Raw genomic sequence first — 24,813 nt, 5'->3', positions numbered from 1 at the left:
TAAGCGTGACAAGACTCAGGCCTTCTTCGTATCTTTTGAGATCTCATGCGGTCACATTTCACTGAGGCATTGTGTGCTCAGTCGTTAAGAAAAAATGAAGAAAAAGCAAGAATAGCCAACAAACAATTGCTTTATATCACAATCCAGTTCACAAATATATATTTTTTAATATAATACACTTTATAATCCACTTTAAGTTATACTATGAGTTGCTTGTTTTAAAAAAGGTGCACCCAGTACATTGTGTAAAACATTTCTAATTAAGTAAATGTACTGTTTGCACCTTTAAGTGACTAAACAGATCTCATTCAAAGCTATGATTCATCTCCTCAGTGTGTGGTCTGTGGAGCCTGATTTAGCCAGTAGCTCCTCACTGCAGAACAAAGATCCAGGGGGTGGGGTTTGATCCACATCCAGGGGGTGTAGATGGTAGGTTTAGGGGTGGAGATGGGTGGGTTTAGGGATCAGGGAGTGGAGATGGGTAGGTTTAGGGATCAGGGGGTAGAGACGGGTAGGTTTAGGTATATTTAAGGTGGGAGGAGTTGGATCTGGATCCAACCTCGCCCCCTGGATCTTGTGTTCTGCAGTGAGGACCATCTCGATTTAGCTGGGGTTTTAAGGATATATTTGACTTCTTTGGGCTCCATGGTGATTGGTGCGTACTGCCGATAACAGTCACAATCTGCCTGAATCACCACCAATAGTAAATTACTATCAGGAATCTGATTAATTACAAACACCCTGCGGGCAATAACAGAAAGAAAGAAGAGAGAGAGATTAGTTAATGGCATCTATAGTAATAGTTAATGGAGTCTAGTTAATGGCATTCTTATTACAGGCCATGTTTAATAAAAAGAACAAAATGACCGTTTTTAAACATTTCAGTAATGTATATATAGGTTAGGAGAGAGTTTGGTGCTGAGTAGACACTCGTGAAATGAAGTCGCATGACCTAAAGAGGTAACCATAGCAACATATACTGTAGACTGCTCGTCTCAAGCGCTTTCCACTAGAAACTGTACATCAACCAGACATACTGTAAATACGGTCATTTGTATTTGACTGTGCTCATAGTGCCAAAAGAAAGACAAACTGTGCCCAAAAATTACTTCTAGATTAGAAATTATAGTTAAACAACTGAAACCCTTTAATCTCGTTGTATAATTAGCACACTCAAGTAAACTGAGACCTTGTACAGTAGTTAGATAAATATTTGCTCACCATGTTAATTTTTCAAGAGACGAGATGCAAGAGGACCATAATAATCCTAGCCATTATTGATAAAGAAAATGATTATCTAGTGAAAATAAAGCAATATGCTTAAAACAGCTATTTTCCTAAATATTACTGGCATATCCTCTCTGTTGTACTGTAGCTTTATTTTCCTGTATATTATTTGTCTTCACCACTAGAGGGCGTTAAAAAGACAGGAAACTATGTGAATGCAGTAGAGAGCTGACTGTGAGCATAGGTTTTCTTTTGCCTGACAAACTAATATATTAACGCTGTGTTCCAAACAGGATAAATCCTCCTCCGAAGGGCACTTTGGAGTGAGAACGATCATGGCCGCCATATTGAAGGGTTGTTCCAAATTGAAGTGCTCAACTAGCCATTTCAAAGGGCCCTTCGGAATGAAGGATTTCAAAGGGTACAACTGATGGACTCTTCGTTCCCATGATTCTTTGTGCAGGTTTAATTTTCTTAAACCTTAATTGGTTCGGCAAGATGACGCAGAAGTACGTTCCAAGGATTTATAAATCCAAGAACAGCTTAATAATCACAACATTTTGCAAATCAGACTTGACAAGAGCTTATTAAAATATATGTATTTTTAATTGTGAGATATAAAAGAGGGCAGGTGAGGAAGATGAAGAAGGAAGACACAGGAACCACCATACAAACAGGTGAATAACACAAGTGAATGATGAAGTGATGGTATTACTTTACACCAGGGGTCTCCAAACTTTGTCCTGGAGGGCCGGTGTCCTGCAGAGTTTAGCTATAACTTGCCTCAACACACCTGCATGGAAGTTTCTAGTATGCCTAGTAAGACCTTGATTAGCTGGTTCATGTGCGTTTAATTAGGGTTGGAGGAGCTAAACTCTGCACTCCAGGGGCCTCATGTATAAAACATTGCGTAGATTTCATTCTAAATGTGTGCGTACTCACAAAAGCTAGATTTTGCGTACGTACAAAAATTTTCAGATTTATGAAGCCATGCGTACGCCAGAACCTGCGCAAAATTCCCTTTGTAATACCCAGTCAGTGGAAGATTGTGCGTACATGAATCTCCACCCCGTCTCCCCCCCGAAATAGCCATATATGGAGCTTACAACGCCTATAGTTTTAATATGCATAACGTCATCTGCATACCATTTCCATGCATATTTCCATCCACGTGACATGTTTAACGCAGTTAAGGGTAGCCTACTTAAGGGTAGGAATACGTTAGGAAAATATGAGATACGGACTATACATGCGTTTTGAGACATCACTATTGTAATTTATGCAATTTGCCTAAAAGGTAAACATATATTTTAGAATGTTTATAGCCTATATTTTTATGGAAAGAATTTTTTGCAGTGTAAATAGCTGTCTGACTCACCGCGTCAATAACAAAACATTTTGAAAATAAAAGGCACATATCTTACAGTTTCCTTCAAATTCTATCTTTTAAATATGGTGTTTGTCACAATATTGGTAAGAGCACGAAAGGGGTTATCATTAAGCTACTGTCTGTGCGCGACACCTGTGAACAGTTCTACTGCCATCGGACCTGTTCAAACCAGCCAATGGACTGTTTGATCAACGAGCGCATCCTTATGTCTGTCGTTACCATCTGTGTTCCAAAGCCATCAGACGAATCAAGTTCACATCAATGATCATTATTCGTGCAAAAGTATTTTCTCAGAGCGCAAAAGTATTTTCTCAGAACATGAGTTTTGCTATTTAGTACACAATTTAAAGCGGAATTGTCATACGCTAAGCAATCCTCGCTGTGATTAAAACATTAAATCACATACCACAGGAAAATTGTTCGAAAGCAGCACATCCACTCCAAATATTTCTGTTTAAATTCATATAGAAATTTTGTAATTTCTGGATAATAATTTCATGAAATTTCAGTGCTTAACTTCATTATTCAGAGTGTCATATTTAATCTAAACGTGTATGTCAAATGTAAAACAGACTTTAAAATCATTCTGTTTGCTTCCTTGCTTGATTAGCTGGTTCAGGTGTGTTTGATTAGGGTTGGAGCTAAACTCTGCAGGACACCGGCCCTCCAGGACCGAGTTTGGGCACCCCTGGTCTAGAGTGTCCGCACATATTTACGCCTAGTTAATTTTTGTATAAATTCCGATATGTGGGTGGAAAATTGCGTACGCACATTTCCATGCCCATTTTGTGCGCAAGCAACGTTTATACATCAGGCCCCAGGACCGAGTTTGGAGACTCCTGCTTTACACTGAGCTTTTTGCTTTACACATACCCTCCACAAAGGGATCTGAGTGCCACAGACTGTAGATGTTGAAGTTCAGTAAAAACCTGGCAGAGAGAAAATGTCTGATTTTACAATGGATGAACTGAGTCACTGAGGTTTTAAAGCACAGAAAATGTTCTGACAAACAGCCACACTTACAACAGCAAGTTCGACAGGAACCATCTCAGTGCTGCCAAAAGATTATAAAAGGGCTGAGGGAGGAAGGAAAGCAGAACGAGGGAAAAAAAGGAATAAAAGAATGAAGCTGGCACCCTTTCATTTCAATTACACTGAGAATTTCTGTTCAAGAACTTATGACAGAAGCCATATATCTTGTCTTTTTTTCTCTACACCATCGCAAAGGGTCATGGTGTGAAGGCCAAGCCTTTATTACGATCAGCACTTACCTGTGACCTCCACCCATGCACACTGGATTGCAAGAACAGCAATGTAATGTTTTACAAGTGACACTGATAGCATCTGATGGTTGTGTTCTGGTAGACGTTATTCAAACAGACAGGACAATGCTTACACTTTGCAGGGGTCGAGCGCCGCTAGCAGAGTGAGGATTCACCTTACACATGGCCTGATAGTCATAGAGTAGCACTCTGTGGAAAACAAGCAGTGACAGCGTTTACACCTTAACGCATTACATCACATTTACATTTAATGCACATTTTGATGGGCTCTAGAGGTTTTGTAAAACAAAAACGTTCTCATACCTTTTGAACATGCCCATTTTTAAGAGCTGTGACCTCACCGACCCATCAATTTCCCCCAGAAACTTGCCAACCTACACATACAGAGAATACAGAGACACGAGGCTTCAAGACATTGTAGTTATTTGTTATTTATTTCAACAGGATCTCTTTCAGGTTCCCAACAGGAACAATGACAGCTCAGAACGAATGCATCTGTATTAGTTCTTTTTCCATAGGCATACTGACTTAACTGTTCAATAAAGCACTGAAATCAAATTTTAAACAGCATTTGGGCTCCGTAAGGCTGCAGGCCCACATCAGAGTCAGCGTTTACCGCACCCAGTGTGCTGAATTATTCAGATAACCCCGCTATCCCTCCCCTCCTCTATATTTACCCTGATGATGCACTGTTCTCCCTCTCTGTCTGTCTCTCTCATAGGACCGCTACTAATCATGGAAAACACCTCATGCATTTATTTATTTATTTATTTATTCATTCATTTCCAGTCACTTTCCTGTGCTGAGTCAACATCAAACAGAGTTTTAAAAAAATATTTGTTATTCACAGCATAAATGTCCTTATTTTTTTGGACCTGTTTAGGGCACTCTATAGATAAAATTTTACTGCGTGTCATTTCCCAATCTTAACCTAAATCTCCAGGGGTTTGAATGACTGCAAACAAACACTAAAGAGGCCTTTTGTATCTTCTATATTTTTCCATGTTGTTGAAAGTCTTTAGAATTTCTAATAAATAATAAATTAATATAAAATATAAAATTAATATAAGTTTTACTTATCTCTTATCACTGTTGAAGTCATTTTGGTGGCATTGGCTATTGGAAAATGTTAGTAGTAAATATAATATGATTAATCAGGTATTGTTTTAGCAAACTTACTCAGAAATGCGTCATTTTACGTCATTACAGATGTTTAGTGGGTTGTGAATGCCATTTAATGTTGACCTTAACCTGTCACTATAAGCGCTCTTACATCATCCCTGTCCTTAGAGATGATGATGAAGCCATTACTGTCAATGACGTAGCAGTTAACATCCTGTGAGCACAAAACATACAAAAAAAAGGAAAAGCATCTGTCACATTGAATTAGTTTTATGGAGGAATGGTGATGCATATTCTTACTTATATGTCTACAAATGCTCTAGATACCCACCACTTATGCACTATAAATACTATACTGTAAGATACAGTACTCACAGGATTATCAGTACAGCTTAAGAGGACAAAGCCCTTCTACTCCTGAACACTGTGAAAGAGAGAGACAGACATTGAGAAAACAGAGCATTTGCATATATATATATATATATAAATAAGTTTTGATGATATCTTTTTAAGTTTTATGGTATTGTGTTTATTCTCGTATTTGTAATAAGTACATACATCTATGTCATTCGTCTGATATCCATCCAGATAATATGAAGCAGAAAAACGATAATTGATATGAAATCACAGGCTCAGGACTGATAGCTTCAAACTCAACTCCTGCTTATAACATCACTGTTCTGCCTTTGAGCTATCACATGATTTGTGTAGGCTCCTGTGTGCTTTTAGTCTAGCCGTGCATCAGATGAGAATAGGGACAGGAGAAGCAGAAACAAACAGGGTCCTGTAAATATTTAGTATAACTTCTGTCAAAGATCCATACATCATATATCTTCATTTAAGCATTTGTGTGTCCTTCTGGGGGACCATTGTTTCCCTGTAAAAATATTGAAACAACCTTAAAACAAGATAAATTTATTTGCATTATGCTTTTTTAATATACACTGCTGCTCAAAAGATTGGGGTCAGTAAGTTTAAAAAAAAAATTGTTTTAATAAATATTCATCAAGCATGCATAAAATTAATCGTAACAGTAAAAAGTAACCATAAAGACTTTTACATTATTGCAAAAAATTCTGTTTCAAATAAATGCTCTTCTCTTGTTCACATAATCCTGAAAAAAATGTCACATATGTCATGGTTTCCACAAAAATATTAAACAGTACTAATAAATATTAAACAGCTTTCAACACTGATAATAAAGAGAACTGTTTACAAATCAGCATATTAGAATGATTTCTGAAGGATCATGTGACACTGAAGACTGGAGTAATGATGCTGAAAATTCAGCTTTGCCAACACGGGAAAAATTACACATTAAAATAAAATTTGACACTGAAGACTGGCGTAATGATGCTGAAAATTCAGCTTTGCCAACACGGGAAAAATTACACATTAAAATAAAATTGTAATAATATTTCACAATATCTCTTTTTTGATTAAATGTAGCCTTGGTGAGCATAACAGACCTCTTTCAAAAAACATTAAAAAAACATAAAAAAATCTTACTGATCCCAAATTTTTGAATGGTAGTGTAATTTCTTTCTTTCTTTCTTTCTTTCTTTGGTTTGTTTTAAATTACACTGTAAAAATTACCTGTACATTTTACAGTACAATACTGGCAGCAGGGTTGCCATCCAGTTACTGTAATTTTTACAGCTGTAATTTAAGTTACAGCATTAAATTGCTGTACAGTAAATTACTTGAATGTGTGTATGCTATATTTAGAATAGTCTTAAAAGTTGTTAAATCTAGCAACGAAATTGCTAAGTTGGCAACACTGCTGTTAAATCCTATCGTGACTGCATTGCTGCAACCCTGATGCGTGAATCTGGGGTTACGGATATGAATGTAGGGTGAACGTGATTTGATAATGATAATGACCATTATGTTCCAGGATCAACAAGGATGTCGATCGTTGTTGATTCCAATCAACCAATCAGAATTGAGGGATAAGTTTTCAAGAAATGTCAGTTTTAGGCTTACAATCAGTTATAGATGCTTCTACACCCTTGTTATTCACCTATCATTTCTCTCTGATTTTAGGAATTAATAAATTATGGGTAGGTTTAGGGGTAGGGATTGGGTTAGGTCTATATTTTTGGACAGTAATGTTGATCCAGGTTCAACAAAACGTGTTGATCCAGGAACATGTCGCACATGGCAAAATCACGGCGACCACTACTACTACAGTTACCAAACATGAAAAATAAAAAAAAACTGAAATAAGAAGTCACTTACCACAGTTGTAAATCCCTCCTCTTGCTGCTCCCCGAATCTCGACCGTTGAAGATCCCACAATGCCTCTGTAGATTTGAAATTTACAGCAATATACTGTGCATTTGCGTCAAACACCACGTGCCCCCAGAATGCATTGCTGTTCACAGCAAATATGCTGTATTTTTAGAAAAACAGCCCGCTGCTGTAAAATATTGCTGTCATTTTTACAGCAGTTTGTTACAGTGTACGTTTATGCTTAAAAAATGCCCATGGGGTTGGGCAAATAAGCTTCAAAGATGTATACTCTCATAATATTTTGTCTTACATAACTTTGCGTCACAGGTAAATTTGTCTTGTTTTAAAGATTATGTATGTGTGCTCTAGGGGCAAAACACTCATTATTCTCAACTAGGCCTGAGAATAACCTTGTGCAAATTACACACAGACATTAGTGCCGCTCTTGCTCACTGCATGCATCTTTAATCTTACAGTGTGTACCATGTTTTGCACTGCTGATGATCCTTATAGATTTGGATTTAAAAATTTCAAACATTAAAACTGTAAAAATAATCACTATGGAGTTTCATCAGCTTTGACATCACTGAATAAGGCATTAGTTAATATCGCTGCAGTCAGGAGTGAACACAGACAGTGGTAATGTGGCAGCTGAAGTGGAAGAGCGTTCAGGGAGGCATGGAAAATCCCAGTGGTACGAGAAGAAAGGGAGTGTGTCCTCCCTGGGGAGGATGTAGAGAGTGATATCGGCTCCGCTCCCAATTCTTTTCGAGTGCCTTCTGGACTCTCCCACCCCTCTCTCAACACTCAGCATCTTCTGTTTGTATCATAAATGTCAAACAAAAGCCTGTGCTAGGAGTGTCACCACTAACATTATTGTGTTTGTCTTCACCTCCCATCACAGAATGCACAATGTTTAAACAGATAGGACACATCCGGCGAGTATCACACACGCTTGTGTACATATCCTTATGGAGACATCCTGTTGACATTTGTTTTATAATATAATATAATAACTATATAATATAATAAATTATATTAATATAATTTATCATTACATTTTACATTTGTTTATTAATACTTTTTCCAAGGTTATCAAAACATGAACGCAGCCCCAAAATAAACATACATAAACTGACAGCAAGCAATAAATTGTAAATGCAGTAGATGATTGGATATATTTGTTTTAGTACCTGAGTGGCTATGAACCAAAACCTTTTTTCCAACATCTCAAGAGACATCTGTACCCCAATAGCTATGCAGAAAAGAAACACAGACACAAAAATAAGAAAATATAATGATTTTTATATGCAATTAGTATTATAACATATCAAATGAAATACACCAATTAAGAAACATGTTTGTGGAAATGTATATGTGAATAGTTGACAGACATATATATATATATATATTTTTTTTTTTTTTGCTGAAGACCCTGTTCCATTAGACTGGGATATTATCCCAGCATGCATCAGTGGCCGCCCACTCTCACAAGCTTAAACATACAAAATCTCAATACAAACTCTCAGTCCTGATAGCTCATACATTAAACCTGGCATCTCGTTCCTCAACCCTATACCTCATACTTCAGTTTATTAACTTAAACCCAGTACCTCATATATCAAACCTGATATCTAATAACTCAATCTGTACATCCGTGTCCCCCATAAACTGCTGATTTTTACAGAACAAGGTTTTGTTGTTTAAAGACTCTGTGTAATTAGTAGGACAGCTAGAATTTGCAATGAGCTGACGGGTCTGATTAAACTGCAGTAAATTGTTCGTTTGAGTAAAAATCTTTTAACTTCAATAATTCAGAGAGAGTGAGAGACCAGAGTAGGACCATCTATCATACTGAAGCCAATTAATAGACTTGTAAAATAAAGAGCCAGAGAGTGGAAGGCAGTGTTGGTAATAGCTGCTATAGTAGCTGCTACTAATATATAGGTAATAGCAGGGAAGATGGCTAGCAGAGGGGAGACAATCTATTGAATGAATAGACGTGTATTATAAAGCTCTAGACCCAGCAGACATACTGTAACAACACTGGAAGATTACAGTCACCATGTCTCCTCCAGCATCCTAAAGATTTTGACAACACTGGAATGAAGATTACCCAAAAATAGTGATGAGCGAGCTCTCAGACGCATCCCAGCACAGTTAGAAGTGTGAATGACGGAAGACATGTGTCTCCAGCAGAGCAGATAATTTAGTAAATACCCAGTTTTCTGAGCTTCTTTCATTCACTTTTCCACATAAACATCCCACACACAAAAACAAACAATGATGTGATACAGCATGAAATCTCAACCAAACCCTCAGACCGACAACACGGCAAGCAATCAATCCTACTGGAACTGAACAGATTTTACCATTTTATGGTTAAATACAAAACCTTTAATGAGGGAGCAATGGGATGTGAAGGAGAAAAGTAGAGAGTGTGAAATATATGTGGCACTTTCCATGAATAGGCTACAAAAACAGAGCGTGCAATGGTCACACTTTATTTTAAGGTCCAGTTCTCGCTATTAGCTAACTATTAACTACGACTTTTGCCTCAATGAACTCCTAATCATGCTGCTTATTAATAGTTAGTAGTTGTTAAGTTTAGGTATTGGATAGGATTAAGGTGTAATATGGTCATGCAGAATATGTGCTTTATAAGTACTAATAAACAGCAAATAAGCTAGTAATATGCATGCTAATAAGCAGCTAGTTAATGGTGAGAATTGGTCCCTATACTAAAGTGTTACCCATTAAGTCTAAATTATTCAAATTAATTTGATTAATAGAAAATAGACATTTGATAACTAGCTTGCTATATTAATTTTAGATAAAAGTAAACATTTAATCGTTTGAAGTTTGCACAACAAAAAACATGGATTTGTGCCTCTAATGCTTTCAAAATCAAAAATTCATGAGATATAAAAGTGTACCATATTTATGGAATGTACGTCAGGGCATAATAATCAGAGGCAGCGAGGTGTGTGTATTCATGAGTATGTGAATGTGTGCTGTTTCAATTATGTAAAACAATATCTCGTTAATTAAGAATACGATTCTTCTGGTCGTAATAAGCTTCATGTCTTGTCCTCAGCTCATGTGTGTGGGTTACTGAAGTAGAAATGAACTGAGTGTGTGTGAGCACATTGTACTTAATGTATTGTTTTACCTGGTTCACTGATCTGTGCAGTAGATTCTGCTATATTGTATGGTTTTAAGCATAGCTTAATATGCATTTCAAATTCTAAATTATATTCATGTATCCTAAATTATGCTAGTGTAGTTAATATCTATTTGAATATGCCAGGACTGAAGTGCAGGGTGTATGCGATGGCAAACAGAGCAGCACGGTCTTTACATTGCAGATTATCGCGAAGAGCTCAAGTAGCATACGCTAACAGGGAGTTAAAAAAACACGCTCTCAATCCCCCCCACCTCTCTCTCTCTCTGTTTCTTTCCCTCTGTTGCTTAGGTAACATGATGTCAGCGCAGCCCCTACCGACACCTTGAAGACTCACCACCAAAATATGACACTGTCCTCAACGTGAGCTGCACTCACGGAATCATCCATGTACACACCTACATACGTACTTCATACAGAGCTTCTGATAAGGAGAGAAATGGCATGGTAAGGATTTAATGGAGCTGTAGTGCTTTTTCTTGTCAATGTCTGGCTTGTGAAAGCGTGTGGGTGGCACTGAGGTCCTTCTGAAGTACACGGTGTGTTGCAACAGCCTACAACATATAGGAGGCAAACGCTTCTGATGTCGCAGAATGCTTTTCCTCTTATAAATAGCTGCAATGGATGCATTTCTCCTTTTTTGAGGTGCTGGTGCTTCAGCGTGGCCTGCATGCCTCTATGCATTTTTCAGCACACCAGGCAATAGCAGGAATGTTTGTATATGTGGATGACGTTTGGTCTAGTTAGTCCATGTGAACAATGGCCAGTACATGCATGATTACATTCCTGCACTGTTGCTGTTACGATGTCAGCTTGATGACATTATAGAGCGTAAAATGCTATCTATCTATCTATCTATCTATAAAGAATCAGCTGTTTTCTCGACCCCTCCTCTCTCCCCTCATCCCTCACTAATGTTACTATCTTTGAAAAGGCTGGCACACGTTTACACTGCACGCCTCACCACATGCACATATGGAGAAAGCAACACACACACGCACGCACTTACTCACACACATACTCACACAGACACACATGCGCACCAAAGGCTGGCCTGAGGACAGCACGCGTTTGAGAGACAACCTCCTGACACACACACACGAGAGTGCATTCTGTGGACTCAATATACCAACACAGAGGCGAGCCGATCTGCTGGAAACCACAGAGAATTGAAAGACTGGAGCACACCCCCCCCTCTCTCTCTTTCTCACTCACTCTCGCTCTCTGTGTCCTCCTCTCTGTGAGCATTACAGCAAGGCATTGCGCAGGATTTAACAACCCTCCCCAACATCTCCCTCTTCTTTATTTTAATCTTTTTTTTTTTTTTCCTTCCTCCAATCCATCTCTCCTTCTGTGGCAGCCGTTGCTCTTGGCAGTGGAAGGATATATTCATTTCCATATTGGAGCGTTACGAGAGCTGCTATTTGCTCATTTCTCCCACAACCATGTGTGTGTGCGTGTGTGAGAGAGAGTGTGTGTGAGCTTTGGGGGGGGGGCGGACGCCGAGAAGGACGGCATCTAAAGACGGTGAGTGAAACACTGTTAACCTACTACACACGTACACACGCACACATTACAATTTGCCTTGATTATGATTACCATGTCTGTGCATGATGTTTGCTGAGGAATGTTTTTTATGAGACAGACTCATCAGCCTGTTGTTTTGGGTATAGAGCATGTGATGTCCAGTTTTTTTATATAGACACAAAGGAAATAATGTGTATGTGAGTGCAGGTGATGTGCTGGAATGCTGCTTTTGTGTGTATATAAGCATGTAGGAGTGAGATGGCATCTACAATATCCAATCCTGTGAACACTTGCATATATACACATTTACGGTAGGACTAAAAACATGTGTAATAGGTTTGTATGTCTTTATGCATACTGTATATGTGTTGCTTGAGTGAGCGTGTGTTTGTTTTTGCGAGCGTGTGTCTTTATTTGTGATTCTGCTCTTAATAATTTATCCCGTGGCCTCCGCGTCTTTGTTTCTAGCGGTTCTTCGCTCTGCCGTTGACTTCGATGGCCTTCTTTTGTGCGTGTGTGCATGAGAAAGAGAGAAAAGGGACCAGAAGGACTGGTTCAGGGGTGAATATCTAAAGGGCGTTTCTATTTACTTATGTGTTGCAAGTCTCAGTAACAACATACAACCTGTCACACACACGCATAGTTGACCTTGTGCATTCACAGGAAGTTAGTACGGCGTGGGGTGAGAACGAATGAAATATGTGCTGAACTGGACGTGGAGAGAGATGCTGCTAAAGTGAGAGACTATTACATCACGTGTGTGTGTGTGTGTGTGTGTGTGTGCGGGCTGCATGCTCGGGAGTCAAATGACACATCGCTTAACTAATTATCCTCTCTTCACACACACAAACTTGCATATTATCACACTCTCAAACTTGCATGTTCTAGAAAACGTAATGCATGGAAAATGTTCACATGTTGAGCAACTCCAAAAGGTGTTTGCAGAAACTCTCACTTGCGCGCACATACACACACACATACACACATGCAATATAACCTCTAAATGTCTGCACATTTTTCCACTGTGCCGTTTCGAATGACAGCCTGGTGAATTAGTGTTGCGTTGCGCAAATACGCACACACAGACACACACGCTGTGATGGATGTGGCAGGTGACAAGGCCGAAGTGTCACAGAAAGGGAGTCTAAGACAGCAGCAGCCATTTTACAGCAAACCGGCCTGGCGTAAACCGAAGCAACTTGTAACCTTGTGCTCAATGATCTGAGACACACACATTCACAGCATTGCGTTACACAACTAGTGTTACATAATGGTACGTCGTTATAATAATAATATTCCCGTCTCCGTCATGTGCTGTAAGTGTTTCAATGTCATATTACTGTATTGCAATTAACTAAATCGTGTCTGCAGTGCCAGTTCTACTATGGGTTTGTACCCTGGAGAGCTGTATTACAGTAAGCACTGCTCTATTGCAAATGGCTTTGTTATGGAGGAAAGTTCTGTTGCTCAGATGTTGCACTTTCATAGCTCAGGGGACTTAAAGGATACTTCAGTTATGTTTGATTTAGGTATCAAGTTTGTCTCTGATATTTCTCTTGAAATTCTATAGGAGAAATACAATTAGGAACAAATGAGACAATTGTTATCATACGACATAACTTTTATGTCAGCTAACCCCCTTTGACCTAAAATATGTACTTGAAGTTGACCCTGATATTTGAAAATAATATTTTAATAATTTAACAACACATCAAGTTTTATTTGATTGTTTTTGATTTTTTAATTATTTTTTTCTGTTTTTTATTATTTAATTCATTAGTTTCATTAGCTCATAAATCACTGGGCTTTGCTTGACATAATTTGATGAGAAATATTTGAGCTTGGCATCTCAGAGTTCAGCATCTTTAAAAAAAAAATCTGAGAACAGTTTGAGACATTGTCGGGATCTCTTCTGAAACTTCAGAGGAAACAGTTCTGAGATTACTGGAGTCTTTTTCACGATAAAAAAATGCGAGAAGCAGGAGATGTAAGCATAAGCCTCCATTTAATCTCATCTGAGAAAAAAATTTGAAATATTAACAGTATTACTAACTAATAAAATATTTAAATGAAATAAAAATCCTTTTAAACATTCAAAAGCTCACATTTGTGATTTTTCTTTCTCATAGGATATAATGTAATTGTATTGTCCATCACTGCACAGAACTGGAATATGTTAAATAGTCTAACTGATGATACAGTAGAATATTGAAAAGATTTGAGAAGCACAATGTTGCAATATTTGTGTTGAAAGTTAATTGCTCATTTGTTCTTTCCTAATTTAAGATGCTTAGACTACACACAGAAGGAATAAACCTAGAAAACCTGAAACCCAGAAAGTGAGCTGATTCGGAAAATAAGCCATGACATGACAGAGATACTGTTGTTACCAATATGTCAAGGTTTATTTGAGTTTCACCGCAGCTACTAAAGACACAAACCACACAGCTCACACACTAAGTCATCTATGCAGAGTCAGGCAGAAAACAAGAACTCACCTTTAAAAGTCATATTAAGTACAGAAAAAATTGACTACCCTTCAAACTCTCTCTGCAGTCTCGTCACTGGCCCCATATTGCTGCCTGTGGAGGCTGGCATCAGGGCCAGCTGATGCCACAGCAGATCTGAGGCAGCTGCAGTTGTAGAAGCGCAGACATGCAACTCAGCACTGCACCTACAGTGGGTCGCAGGAGGAGAGGAAATCCGGACAGCCAAGGTGAGCCCAACACACACACACACACATTCCCTCTTTTGAAGGGGCTGGGCTTCAAGGGGATTTAAGTACTGATTCCATTCATACCGTTTTAAATGTGCAAATAGTGACTATCAATGATCTAAATCAATTATTTACATGTTACCAGAACACAGACTGATGATGCATTTCAGGAAATGATCAGTTTTATTAATATGTTTGTGGGAAGAAAGGTGGTGTGTGTTGACGTATGTGTCCGTGTGGGTGTGTAGTGGTATAGAGTGCAGCAAACATCACCAGCTGCCCCAGCAACAGATGGATTAGGATGGCTTTAGTTAATGTGTGTCTGATTAAAGATCTGCATGAAGCAAAGCAGAAGCAACACACACACACAGAGTTCTGCTGCATTGTGACATACTACTGTATAGTGAAAATATTTATTTTCTGGTATAGCGTCAGACTTAAAATCTGTATTGTAAGTCAATACTTAGTCCATATAGCTTTCGTTTTTCTGGGAAACACAAAGCTTTTTGAAAGAATATCCTAGCCAGTCCTTTCAGTTTAATAAAAGTGAACGAGGAGCTCCAAAATGACAGAGCACCATAAAATGATCTTAAAAGACTTGCACACTCTTCAAAGACTTCTGAAGCCATAAGCTAGCTTTGTGTGAGGAAAAGCCTGTTCACTGATTATTCACTGATAATCTTGACATCCATACTAGCTCTACTTGATATGTTTATGAGAGATATGTGAATGAATCTGATCCTTTCAATTAATATGTTGATCCAGTTGTAAAATGTGTTTGAATGATACAATCAGAAATCTGACCGACATGGTAGTCGAAATGAATAGTGAATATAGTCTCACTACATTATGGCTTTAAAAGACTATAGAGAATAGAATATATAGTATTTAAGTCGTATGAACTAATTTTATGGTGCTTTTGTGTTATTTTGTTGTTTTAAAGCTGCAGACCCCTTTAAATTTTCAGTGCATGGAAAGAAGCAATCAGCACTGTCTTCAAATTTCCAAATTTCTTTAGTAATTTGCTTTATTTATTCTGGGAACTGGAGTCCTCCTGTTAAAATGAGCAAATCCTAAAAGCTAAGAAAAGAGGGACACTTCATAACATTGTAGTGTAGGCACAGAATAGACATTCATCCTATTTTAAACTAGGTCCACTCGCTAGGAGATTTCCTTCCTTGCCACTGACATACAGCCTTCTTTGTGGCTACAGAATTGTTCTGAACACATAGGGAACATGAACACAGAGAAAGAACATTGTGTTTCAATAACAGCAGTCATATGCCTATCCTGATGTGCTGACACACATTTGTTCTCAGCCGAACAGAAGGGATGAGAGAAAAAGGGGAACTTGTGCTGGAAAGAAGGGATATACTGGAAATTGAAGGTTGATGGCCAAAACAGCAATTCTAGAATCATTCACAACTACATAGTTTAGAAGGACGGGTTAATTATTGAGATTACACAGAATTGTGTGAGTGTGTATGAGAGAGTGTGTGGTTGTGATGATTGTATGTATCTCTGATTACAGAGGGATCAGGGTGTTGAGGCTGGTCAGGATCAGATATCTGAGTGCTGTAACTGCATCTGTCTGCACTCAAACTTCCAAACACACGCACACACACAATCAGCAATGAGACAACTGGGAACTCAACATTTAAAACCTTCATATCCATTGATAGCATGTGATTGTTTCACACACACAGAGAAACATTGCTCCCCACCCTCTTACACGGTTGCATAAAAGAGAGGTGACGAACAGTTGGCAAATGTTTGTTTTGTCATGGCAGAGCAGAGGACGTTCTTTGTTTAACTTTGAGGCACATTATATTCCCATCATACAACTGAAAAAATTCAGTTGAAATATTGAAAGTTTTGTGCGTTACGTTATTGACTTTCAGTAAATAGCAGGTAAAATTAGGGTATTTTCCTTAAACAAAGCAAGCATATGGCTTCGGAAGACTTTTGAATATAGCACATAAGTAATATAGACTTTTATAGAGTTTTTTTGGTACGTTTTTTTTTTGTGTGTCATTTTTGGAGCTTGACAGTTCCAGTCTCCATTGATAAAAAAAGCATTTTGAACTTTCTCAATATATCTTCTTTTGTGCGCTAAGCAGGAAACAAGTCATACAGTTTTGAAGTGACACGAAGGCAAGTAAATAATAACACGATTTTCATTTTGCGGAAAAATAACCCATAAAGAGTGCACCATAAACAAATCAAAACAAGTGAGTTTAAAAAAAAAATAGCCTGAAGGTGCTGCAACGGATAGCAGCTACTTTCAGCAACTGCAACAAAAATACTGCTGTCTAGAGGTCTGTTTTTACGATCACATAAGCTCCAGTTTAAAACAGTGTAGTGGGAGCAGCAGCTACAGATTCAGTTCTGTCGAGCACTGGTCCCCTTCATTAAATACTGTACATGTGATTCACAGTGGCACTAAATCAACACCTGTCACATCTTTCAGAACAATCAAAGCAGCTTTCAGGAGGAAATGGCTTATGTCAACTCTTTCAGACTCTTTCATGCACATCTGTTTTTTTCTTCTTTCACACAGGTCTAATAGGTGTGCTGAGTGTGTGTGCTACATTACTGCAGTTATGCGCTGGCTGTCCTTCAGAGTGTGTGTGTAACTCCCTGGAAGCTAACTGCAGTGGGCGGAGTCTAGTATCTGTGCCCGCACTCACTTTTCTCCCGGAGGGCACACATACCCTCCTTCTGGCCAATAACCAGGAAATGGCTTATGTCAACTCTTTCAGACTCTTTCATGCACATCTGTTTTTTTCTTCTTTCACACAGGTCTAATAGGTGTGCTGAGTGTGTGTGCTACATTACTGCAGTTATGCGCTGGCTGTCCTTCAGAGTGTGTGTGTAACTCCCTGGAAGCTAACTGCAGTGGGCGGAGTCTAGTATCTGTGCCCGCACTCACTTTTCTCCCGGAGGGCACACATACCCTCCTTCTGGCCATTAACGGCCTCTCCTCCCTTCCCGTCTCTGCCTTCGCCAACCTAAGCACCCTGGAGACACTCGACCTGTCCAATAACTATCTGGACAACCTGCCTTCCAGACTGTTCCATGAGCTGAGTAACCTGAGCGATTTGAGTTTGCGTAACAACAGCCTGACGGTTTTGGATCGCGAGTTATTTCGTGGTCTGACCCATCTGCGGAGACTGGATCTGTCTCTGAACGGCTTGGCTGCTGTGCCTCTGGGCCTGCTGGATGAGCTGCAAGGGCTGACCTGGCTCTCCTTGGCTGGGAACAGACTTCACGCCCTGGAGAGAGCCACATTTGAGCCTCTCACCAACCTTCAGCACCTGGAGCTGGGCATGAACCCCTGGGAGTGTGACTGCAACCTGAGAGACTTCAAACACTGGATGGAGTGGCTGATATATCGAGGTGAGGACGTGTGTGGGTGTTTTGATTCTCTACAGGTGTACAAACACATGCTTTGAGCAGTAAGCCACACGAGGCTGTGCATTACTGGGATTTTACCTTAAGTAAGAGGTGTTCTTTGGCACAGTCCAAAGCGGACTGCCTAAAACACCTTTAAAGTCACTATCTTCAGCGACATATTGTGCCTATAAAGCGGTGAAAAAAAGCTTTATTAAGCCTTTAAATAGATTGAGCTGTAAGCTAATGGTAAGTGCATGTACACCAGACATATTGTAGGACATGTACCAACTCTCTCCCTAATAATTTCCTGTCTATCTTTTGTCTACCACTGGCAACGAAATGTGGCAAAACCCCAAAAATCATTGTGAAACAGAGAAGCCTCTGCTTCTTATTCTCCATACTTCTCACTTTCCATTTTTCTCTGTCTTTCTCAATCCTTCTACTCTGAGTCAGAGAAACTCATTTCATTCTATTTCAGAGCAGCTTTGAGAGGGAGGGGGATTTGAAACAGACACGAGTGGCTGAGTCACAAAGCTTTTAATGTGTATGAGAAAGAGACTCCAGTCAAGGTGGGCTCTGACTCTCTTGGTCTGTTCCAAAACCTAGTGAGCTGCCTATGGAGGCAGCATTTTGAGGCATCATAGATGCGCTCTTGACATGAAGATAGGTATCTTACTTATGCCGCCTTCTGTATTGACAAAATTCAAAGGCAGCATTGCATGTTTATTTTCATGGAGATACCACAATAGAACAATTAAAAATGATATATTATTCAATACTAAATAAATAAATAAAATAAATAGATCAGTGTAACAAAAAAAACCGTGATTATTTTACCCAATTTTTGTGTGCGCCATGTACTTAATGCATGCTGGATTATTGCATAATTAGTTTGATGAGATGCCATTGTCAAACTACATTAAAATCAAGCAAGAGTGGACTATACTGTGCACAAAAAAAAAAGAATAAATAAAATAAAAATTGTGTGGCATGCGGAGTTGCTGTCTATATAGAGCACTCCAAATCAGTCACTCATGATGTTCCATGACAGTTAACATGCTGCCTTTGAAGGCAGCAGGCAGCATGGCGGCTTACTAGGTTTGGGAACAGAGCTTCTGTATGCATGTAAAGATTATTAATTATACACCAGCTCTTCCTCTCATACAAACACACGCAAATTGAAGAGGGCTGCTGACCCTACTAGCTGTGCGGTGCTATTTTGGAGGGCTTAAAGCAGCCATTTAAATTCATTAGAGGTGACTATTGTTTACCTCAGAGCAAAAAATTTTGATTTCTCTTTCTCTATTGCTTTCTGTCGTAGGCGGTAATGTCGATGCCGTTGAGTGTACACTTCCAAAGGACTTAAGGGGTCGTGACATCAGGGGTGTTCCTGTGGAGATGTTCAACTACTGTCTGCAATTGGAGGATGAGAATGGGGGCGGGGCTGGGAGCACAAAGGGTGGATCTCCACCATGTTTTCGAGGGACAGCCACTCCGTGGTCTGAAGGTGCAGTGGTGCGTACGGAGGCGGAGCTACCAGACTGTGTAAAGCAGCGTTATCGACCAGTCAGTGTTCGCAGGGCGATCGGTACAGTAGTGATCGCTGGTGTGGTCTGTGGAATCGTGTGTATTATGATGGTAGCTGCCGCAGCGTATGGCTGCATTTATGCGTCTCTAATGGCAAAATACCAGCGAGAGCTAAAGAAGAGGCAGCCATTGATGGGTGACGCAGAGGCAGAAGCCGACGCGGAGGAGAAACAGATCTCATCAGTTGCATAGGGGAATGGGGGAGAGGGGTCAGAGGTCAGAGGTCAGCCACAAATATAAAGAACACTTTACTGGTTGAGCTGCACATTTGATGATCATTTAGCTGACCAGCGGAAGATTTATCATCCCTGTTTTCTGTCTCTCTGTCCTTCCTGAGACCCTCTCTGACTCTCAGACTTACACTTTACTCAAACTCTAAACTTTGGCCTGTGACCTTTGACCTATTTGCCCCAGGACAAGAGGGACCACTCAGCACTTTAGAACTCCCCCACCCTCCTCCAATGTTGAGAGGATCTCAGCAGAGGATGTGTGGATGCAGCTGTTCACAGTTCTGAACCCTGATGTTTCTAGAGGATCATGTGCTGTCATTAGCATTAGCCTCTGTAGCAGCCTAACCATCAACCCAAACCTCCAAATCATAACTAATCCCAACCCCAATCCTAGACCTTTAACTCTAATCCCAACCTCTCAAACCTAATCCAAGCCCCCAACTCTAACCCTAACCCTTTATACTAACCCCAACCATAACCATCACCTCTAACACTGTCTACACCGGGTCGCACATGCAAGTGGCACATCACATCAAAAGCCAGTAACACTCATTATAATCAATACGGTCTACAATGGATGCCCCAATTTCTGACATACTACATGGGCTTTTTCTACTTCGACAAAAGGACAAATTGATTTGGAATGTTGACTTTAAGTGTTGACTCGTGTAAACAGCCTCAATCTTGTCAACCGATGTGCTTGGTGTAGACATGGTGTAATCCTAAACTTCCAACTATACTACCAAGCCTAACCTAAAACTTCCAGTTCTACTCCCAAACCTTAATCCTAAACATACAACACAAATTCCTACCCTTACCAAAAACCTCCGTCCTTAATCTAAGTCCCCAACCCCAAACCTCCAATTTTTGAAATATTCCCACCTTATTTATCAGCTATAATATATTCTATACAATGTGATGTGACCCCAGTTTTATGTGTTAAGTGTGAGGTTTGTCCTTTGTATTGTGTGAAAATAATTTGTGTTGATAACATTGTTTTGTTTGTTTACTATTTGCTGTTTCTCCATGTTCATCTCTAGAGGTCAGATGTGTTTTTGTAAGACTAGAAGAATCCAGCCCTGGTGTCTGTCGTGAAGTGTCTTGAAGTATCGTGAAGTGCTAATGTAGAGCAGGCTGAAGACTCTGTTGATGTTAGTGGAGGGGCTATTGGGGGAAGTCATGGCCTAATGGTTAGAGAGTCGGACTCGTAACCTAAAGGTTGCGGGTTCGAGTCTCCTACCGGCAGGGATTGTAGGTGGGGGGAGTGACTGTACAGCGCTCTCTCCCACCTTCAATACCACAACTGAGGTGCCCTTGAGCAAGGCACCGAACCCCCAACTGCTCCCCGGGCTCCGCAGCAAAAAAATGGCTGCCCACTGCTCCGGGTGTGTGTTCACGGTGTGTGTGTTCACTGCTGTGTGTGTGCACTTTGGATGGGATAAATGCAGAGCACTAATTCCGAGTATGGGTCACCATACTTGGCCACATGTCACGTCACTTTCACTATTGGAACTGTTAATTACACCTTGGTGGCTAAAGAAGCACATTGGCCCTATATGATAGCTGCCCTCAAAACAAAAACAGAAAGACAATAGCTCAGAAGGAAATAAGAAGGATAGTATAATAAGATATAAGCTATAAGAAGTATAGTATTTTCTGTGCAATATAAATCAATGTCTTTCTTGATCTGTTGTTTAATTCTGGACTAGTATGTCATAGCTGATTTAGTCTGATCTTTTCTCTTGGGCTGACGATGGAGGAGAATCGATTGCGCCTGTGTGATCAATCTTCTGCTTGTGGACCAATTTGCATAATCTTCTGAGGGCAGAAGTTGTTTAGACTAAATAATTCAGACACATTTGACTTGAGCTTTCAGAAGCCAACAGATATTATCAAAATAAGCTTTTATGCGGCAAATCAACCGCAGCGACTGGATGAAAAAGGGAAAGAAAGACTGTCAGAAACTAGCGGCACACTGTAACCAACATATTAATTTCCTCAGTATTACTGAAAATTTTGAATCAGAAAATAATGTTGCTAATAATGTCAAGAGTAACACCATCATTGGGTGTCTTGCACAATGCTGCCATCTATAGGAAGGATGTGCAGTAGGCACAAGGGTATGGAGCAAATATCACACCACCTCATCAGGATTTAGGAGATGCTCTTCCGTTGTAACTATAGCAACAGTCTTTCCCACACACTATTCATTACCAATGCAAATTACTGGTAAGGTTGCTGGCAAAAAGTTGTAAATCAAAAGTACAACTAATTTATGTGCGAATACCCACACCAGCAGTTAAGTGTCTAGGACTTTGTCTCTGTGTTCAGTGATATTTGCAGCCATATGCTGAGTATATATAAGTACAGATATACATTTATTCAAATGTATCTTGAATATATGTATATATTTTAATCTGTGTCTTACAAATTATTTATGAACAATAACTTGATTACAAAAATTGAGTATACTTTTCCGTGTTTCCTGTGCAAACTCCTTTTGTAGAGGAACTCTTAAAAATTCTCTGTCAGAGAATTCAGAGAAAACTCATGCATTATTAATGAGAGGAGTTTCGACTAATGGCTGCGGTCTCTCGTGCCATTACTGTTCATTTAGCTCTTATTTTATACAGCATGTGTCAAAGGCCTGTACTCTGCACGGGGCGACAAAACACATACCCTGTATGCTCTGTTATGAAAAAAAAAAGAAAAAAGACAAAAGCACTTTTGCCACCGGTGGACTAATACTTTCCTGTCAAATTGAACTTATTGCAAATATTCTCAAAAGGGAGCACATGCTTGTTTATTGACAATGTCAGCAATGCGCTTTATCTGAATATTAGCCGACAGAGCAGTTGTGATGTAATGTCAGTGAATATGAAGGGCGGTTTATGACTCAGCTGGGGTGTGTTTACTCTCTGTCCTGGCTTTACATTTAAGAGCAGGGACACCACACACTTCACTACGCACCCTCGCTAAATAAAGGCTTTGTAAATCCCAATTGATGGATGAGAGGAAAGGATTTGCCCATTTGACTGAGCTGAGAGCATCTTTAAGATCTTTATGAAGTTCTGGTTTAATTTCTTATAGCTTATTGATGTGACCCTTTGTTCACTTGACCTTTTTTCTAAGACTGATATGAGATCCTTCTTTATATTTTCGCTTGATAAAAATCCGTTTGAAATATGATTTGTGAGCTGTGATATAATTCTGTGTTAAAAATGAATAAAGAATGTATTTCCGTAAACGTTGAAGTGTAAGATTCACCAAGCACTCACACACAGTTTGCTCAAAGTAAAATAATGAAATATGAGTAGAATATTCTTTAGTTTTACACAAAATGGAGAAGGATCCGGATTTTAAATCTGAACTGGACGGAAAAACCAAGGAAGTCAAGTGTTAGCTGATTAGCATAGTCTAGTTAGCCCCTGCTGGTAGATAATAAAACTACACCATTACGGTGATATAATGCATCTTTTTCCATTGACTGACTTCTTTTTTTTTTTGCTTAAAAGCATGAAATTGATTAAAAAAAGATTTAAAAGAATGAGAATGCTAGCAGATAACTAAGTCCAACTTCCAATGACTTCCGGATCTTTTTCTTATATAAATGCATTAATACAAGTAATGAGTTTTGAGTGTCTTCATGAGTACAAAAGAAATAGCACAAGCAAAGGTCATGTTGAGGAAAAGAGGAGGTGAACTCCATACATGGTTGCACATCCATACATGGGCACATGTGCACACACACACTTAAAATGGACAAAGATAATAGCATCTCAATGGGCGGTTTTTCATCAGCACAGACTAATATAGAAGAAAAAAAAAAAGATAAGAATAACCGTACCTCCAGCAACTGCTGTCTTTTTGTTCACAGGGACTGTAACAGACGTGACAGCGATCACAAACCTGCTATTCACTGCAGGGAAAGAAAAATAAATACTGAGCACGATGCTCTTAGCAGGGTGTAAAGTCTCCTAGTCTGTATGATGTGAACTGCAGGGTGCAGGGTGCAGGCTACCTTGTGTGCTGTCCTCTATAGGGACGTAGTACAAAAAGCGTCCAGCTGGATTCTCTGCCGCATGCCGATACCAAACAGGGAAATGGTCCAGAGTAAAAATATTCTCCTTATCCGATGGAGATAAGAATTTTCTGCAATGAAACCATCAAAAAGAGATTAATATAAGTGAGCGTGTGTGTGTGTGTGTGTGTGTGTGTGTGTAGGTGTGTGTGTATATATATATATATATATATATATATATTACAAGTTACAGGTATTCAGATTCAACTACTATGGTCAGTGCCTTATTTACATTGATTATGCATATTAATATGATTAGCATCTGTTCATTGATTTATGTATAACCACATTAACTAAGGTTTATTCTCTTAATACCACATTATGTTTTACTGCCTGTTCCTCTTTATCTTCCCAGTGATGAGTGTATTTTAGAGTGCATACTGATGAAAGTGATATGAAGTGCTGTTGGAGTGGGTTGCCTTAAGAAAACCTATGACAATGCAGATGCAATTGAATCGTGACGCAGACAGCAGGAGCTCTTGATTAAAGATACTCACTTCGCCACACGTTTCTCTACGCCGACATATCTGATCATTCTCATGAGGCCGGAGCGTGTGCCCAGGAACGCAGTCTCCACACCCCCATCAATTCTGCACACGACGGAGGTGAGTTAAAAGAATGAGAAAGGTCATGGGCGAGCACGTAGTTGACTTATGAAACTTGTCTGTGACGCTGTGTGCGTGGGTGGGAAGTTTTACCCGGAGGCATTGAGCAGCAGTGCGGTCCAGTAGGCTTCCATAGGAGCTGTGACCACTGCGTCAAACAGAGTGTGCTGCAGAAGTCTTTCATCACCTGAAGAACAGAGAGAACAGAACTCAACTGCAGATATTATCAT

General features: G+C 39.4%; 1 protein-coding gene and 1 pseudogene across 1 annotated transcript; one reads left to right on the top strand and one right to left on the bottom strand.

Annotated features, from left to right (window-relative positions):
• Nucleotides 1-6,126: 6,126 nt before the first annotated feature.
• Nucleotides 6,127-24,813, bottom strand: LOC107699034 (voltage-dependent calcium channel subunit alpha-2/delta-4-like; annotated as a pseudogene).
• LOC107699047 (leucine-rich repeat and transmembrane domain-containing protein 2-like) lies at nt 11,427-21,120 on the top strand. Its single transcript, XM_016500210.1, has 4 exons — nt 11,427-11,968; nt 14,525-14,684; nt 17,487-18,083; nt 19,402-21,120. The coding sequence occupies exons 2-4, from the start codon at nt 14,624-14,626 to the stop codon at nt 19,857-19,859; spliced, it is 1,116 nt and encodes a 371-aa protein (XP_016355696.1). The 5' UTR covers nt 11,427-11,968; nt 14,525-14,623; the 3' UTR covers nt 19,860-21,120.

Source organism: Sinocyclocheilus anshuiensis, unplaced genomic scaffold (genome assembly GCF_001515605.1).
Source record: "Sinocyclocheilus anshuiensis isolate Anshui unplaced genomic scaffold, SAMN03320099.WGS_v1.1 scaffold346, whole genome shotgun sequence".
NCBI classification, from domain to species: domain Eukaryota; kingdom Metazoa; phylum Chordata; class Actinopteri; order Cypriniformes; family Cyprinidae; genus Sinocyclocheilus; species Sinocyclocheilus anshuiensis.
The sequence above is the reverse complement of the archived record's forward strand: the minus strand, read 5'-3'. Positions and strand labels throughout refer to the sequence as shown.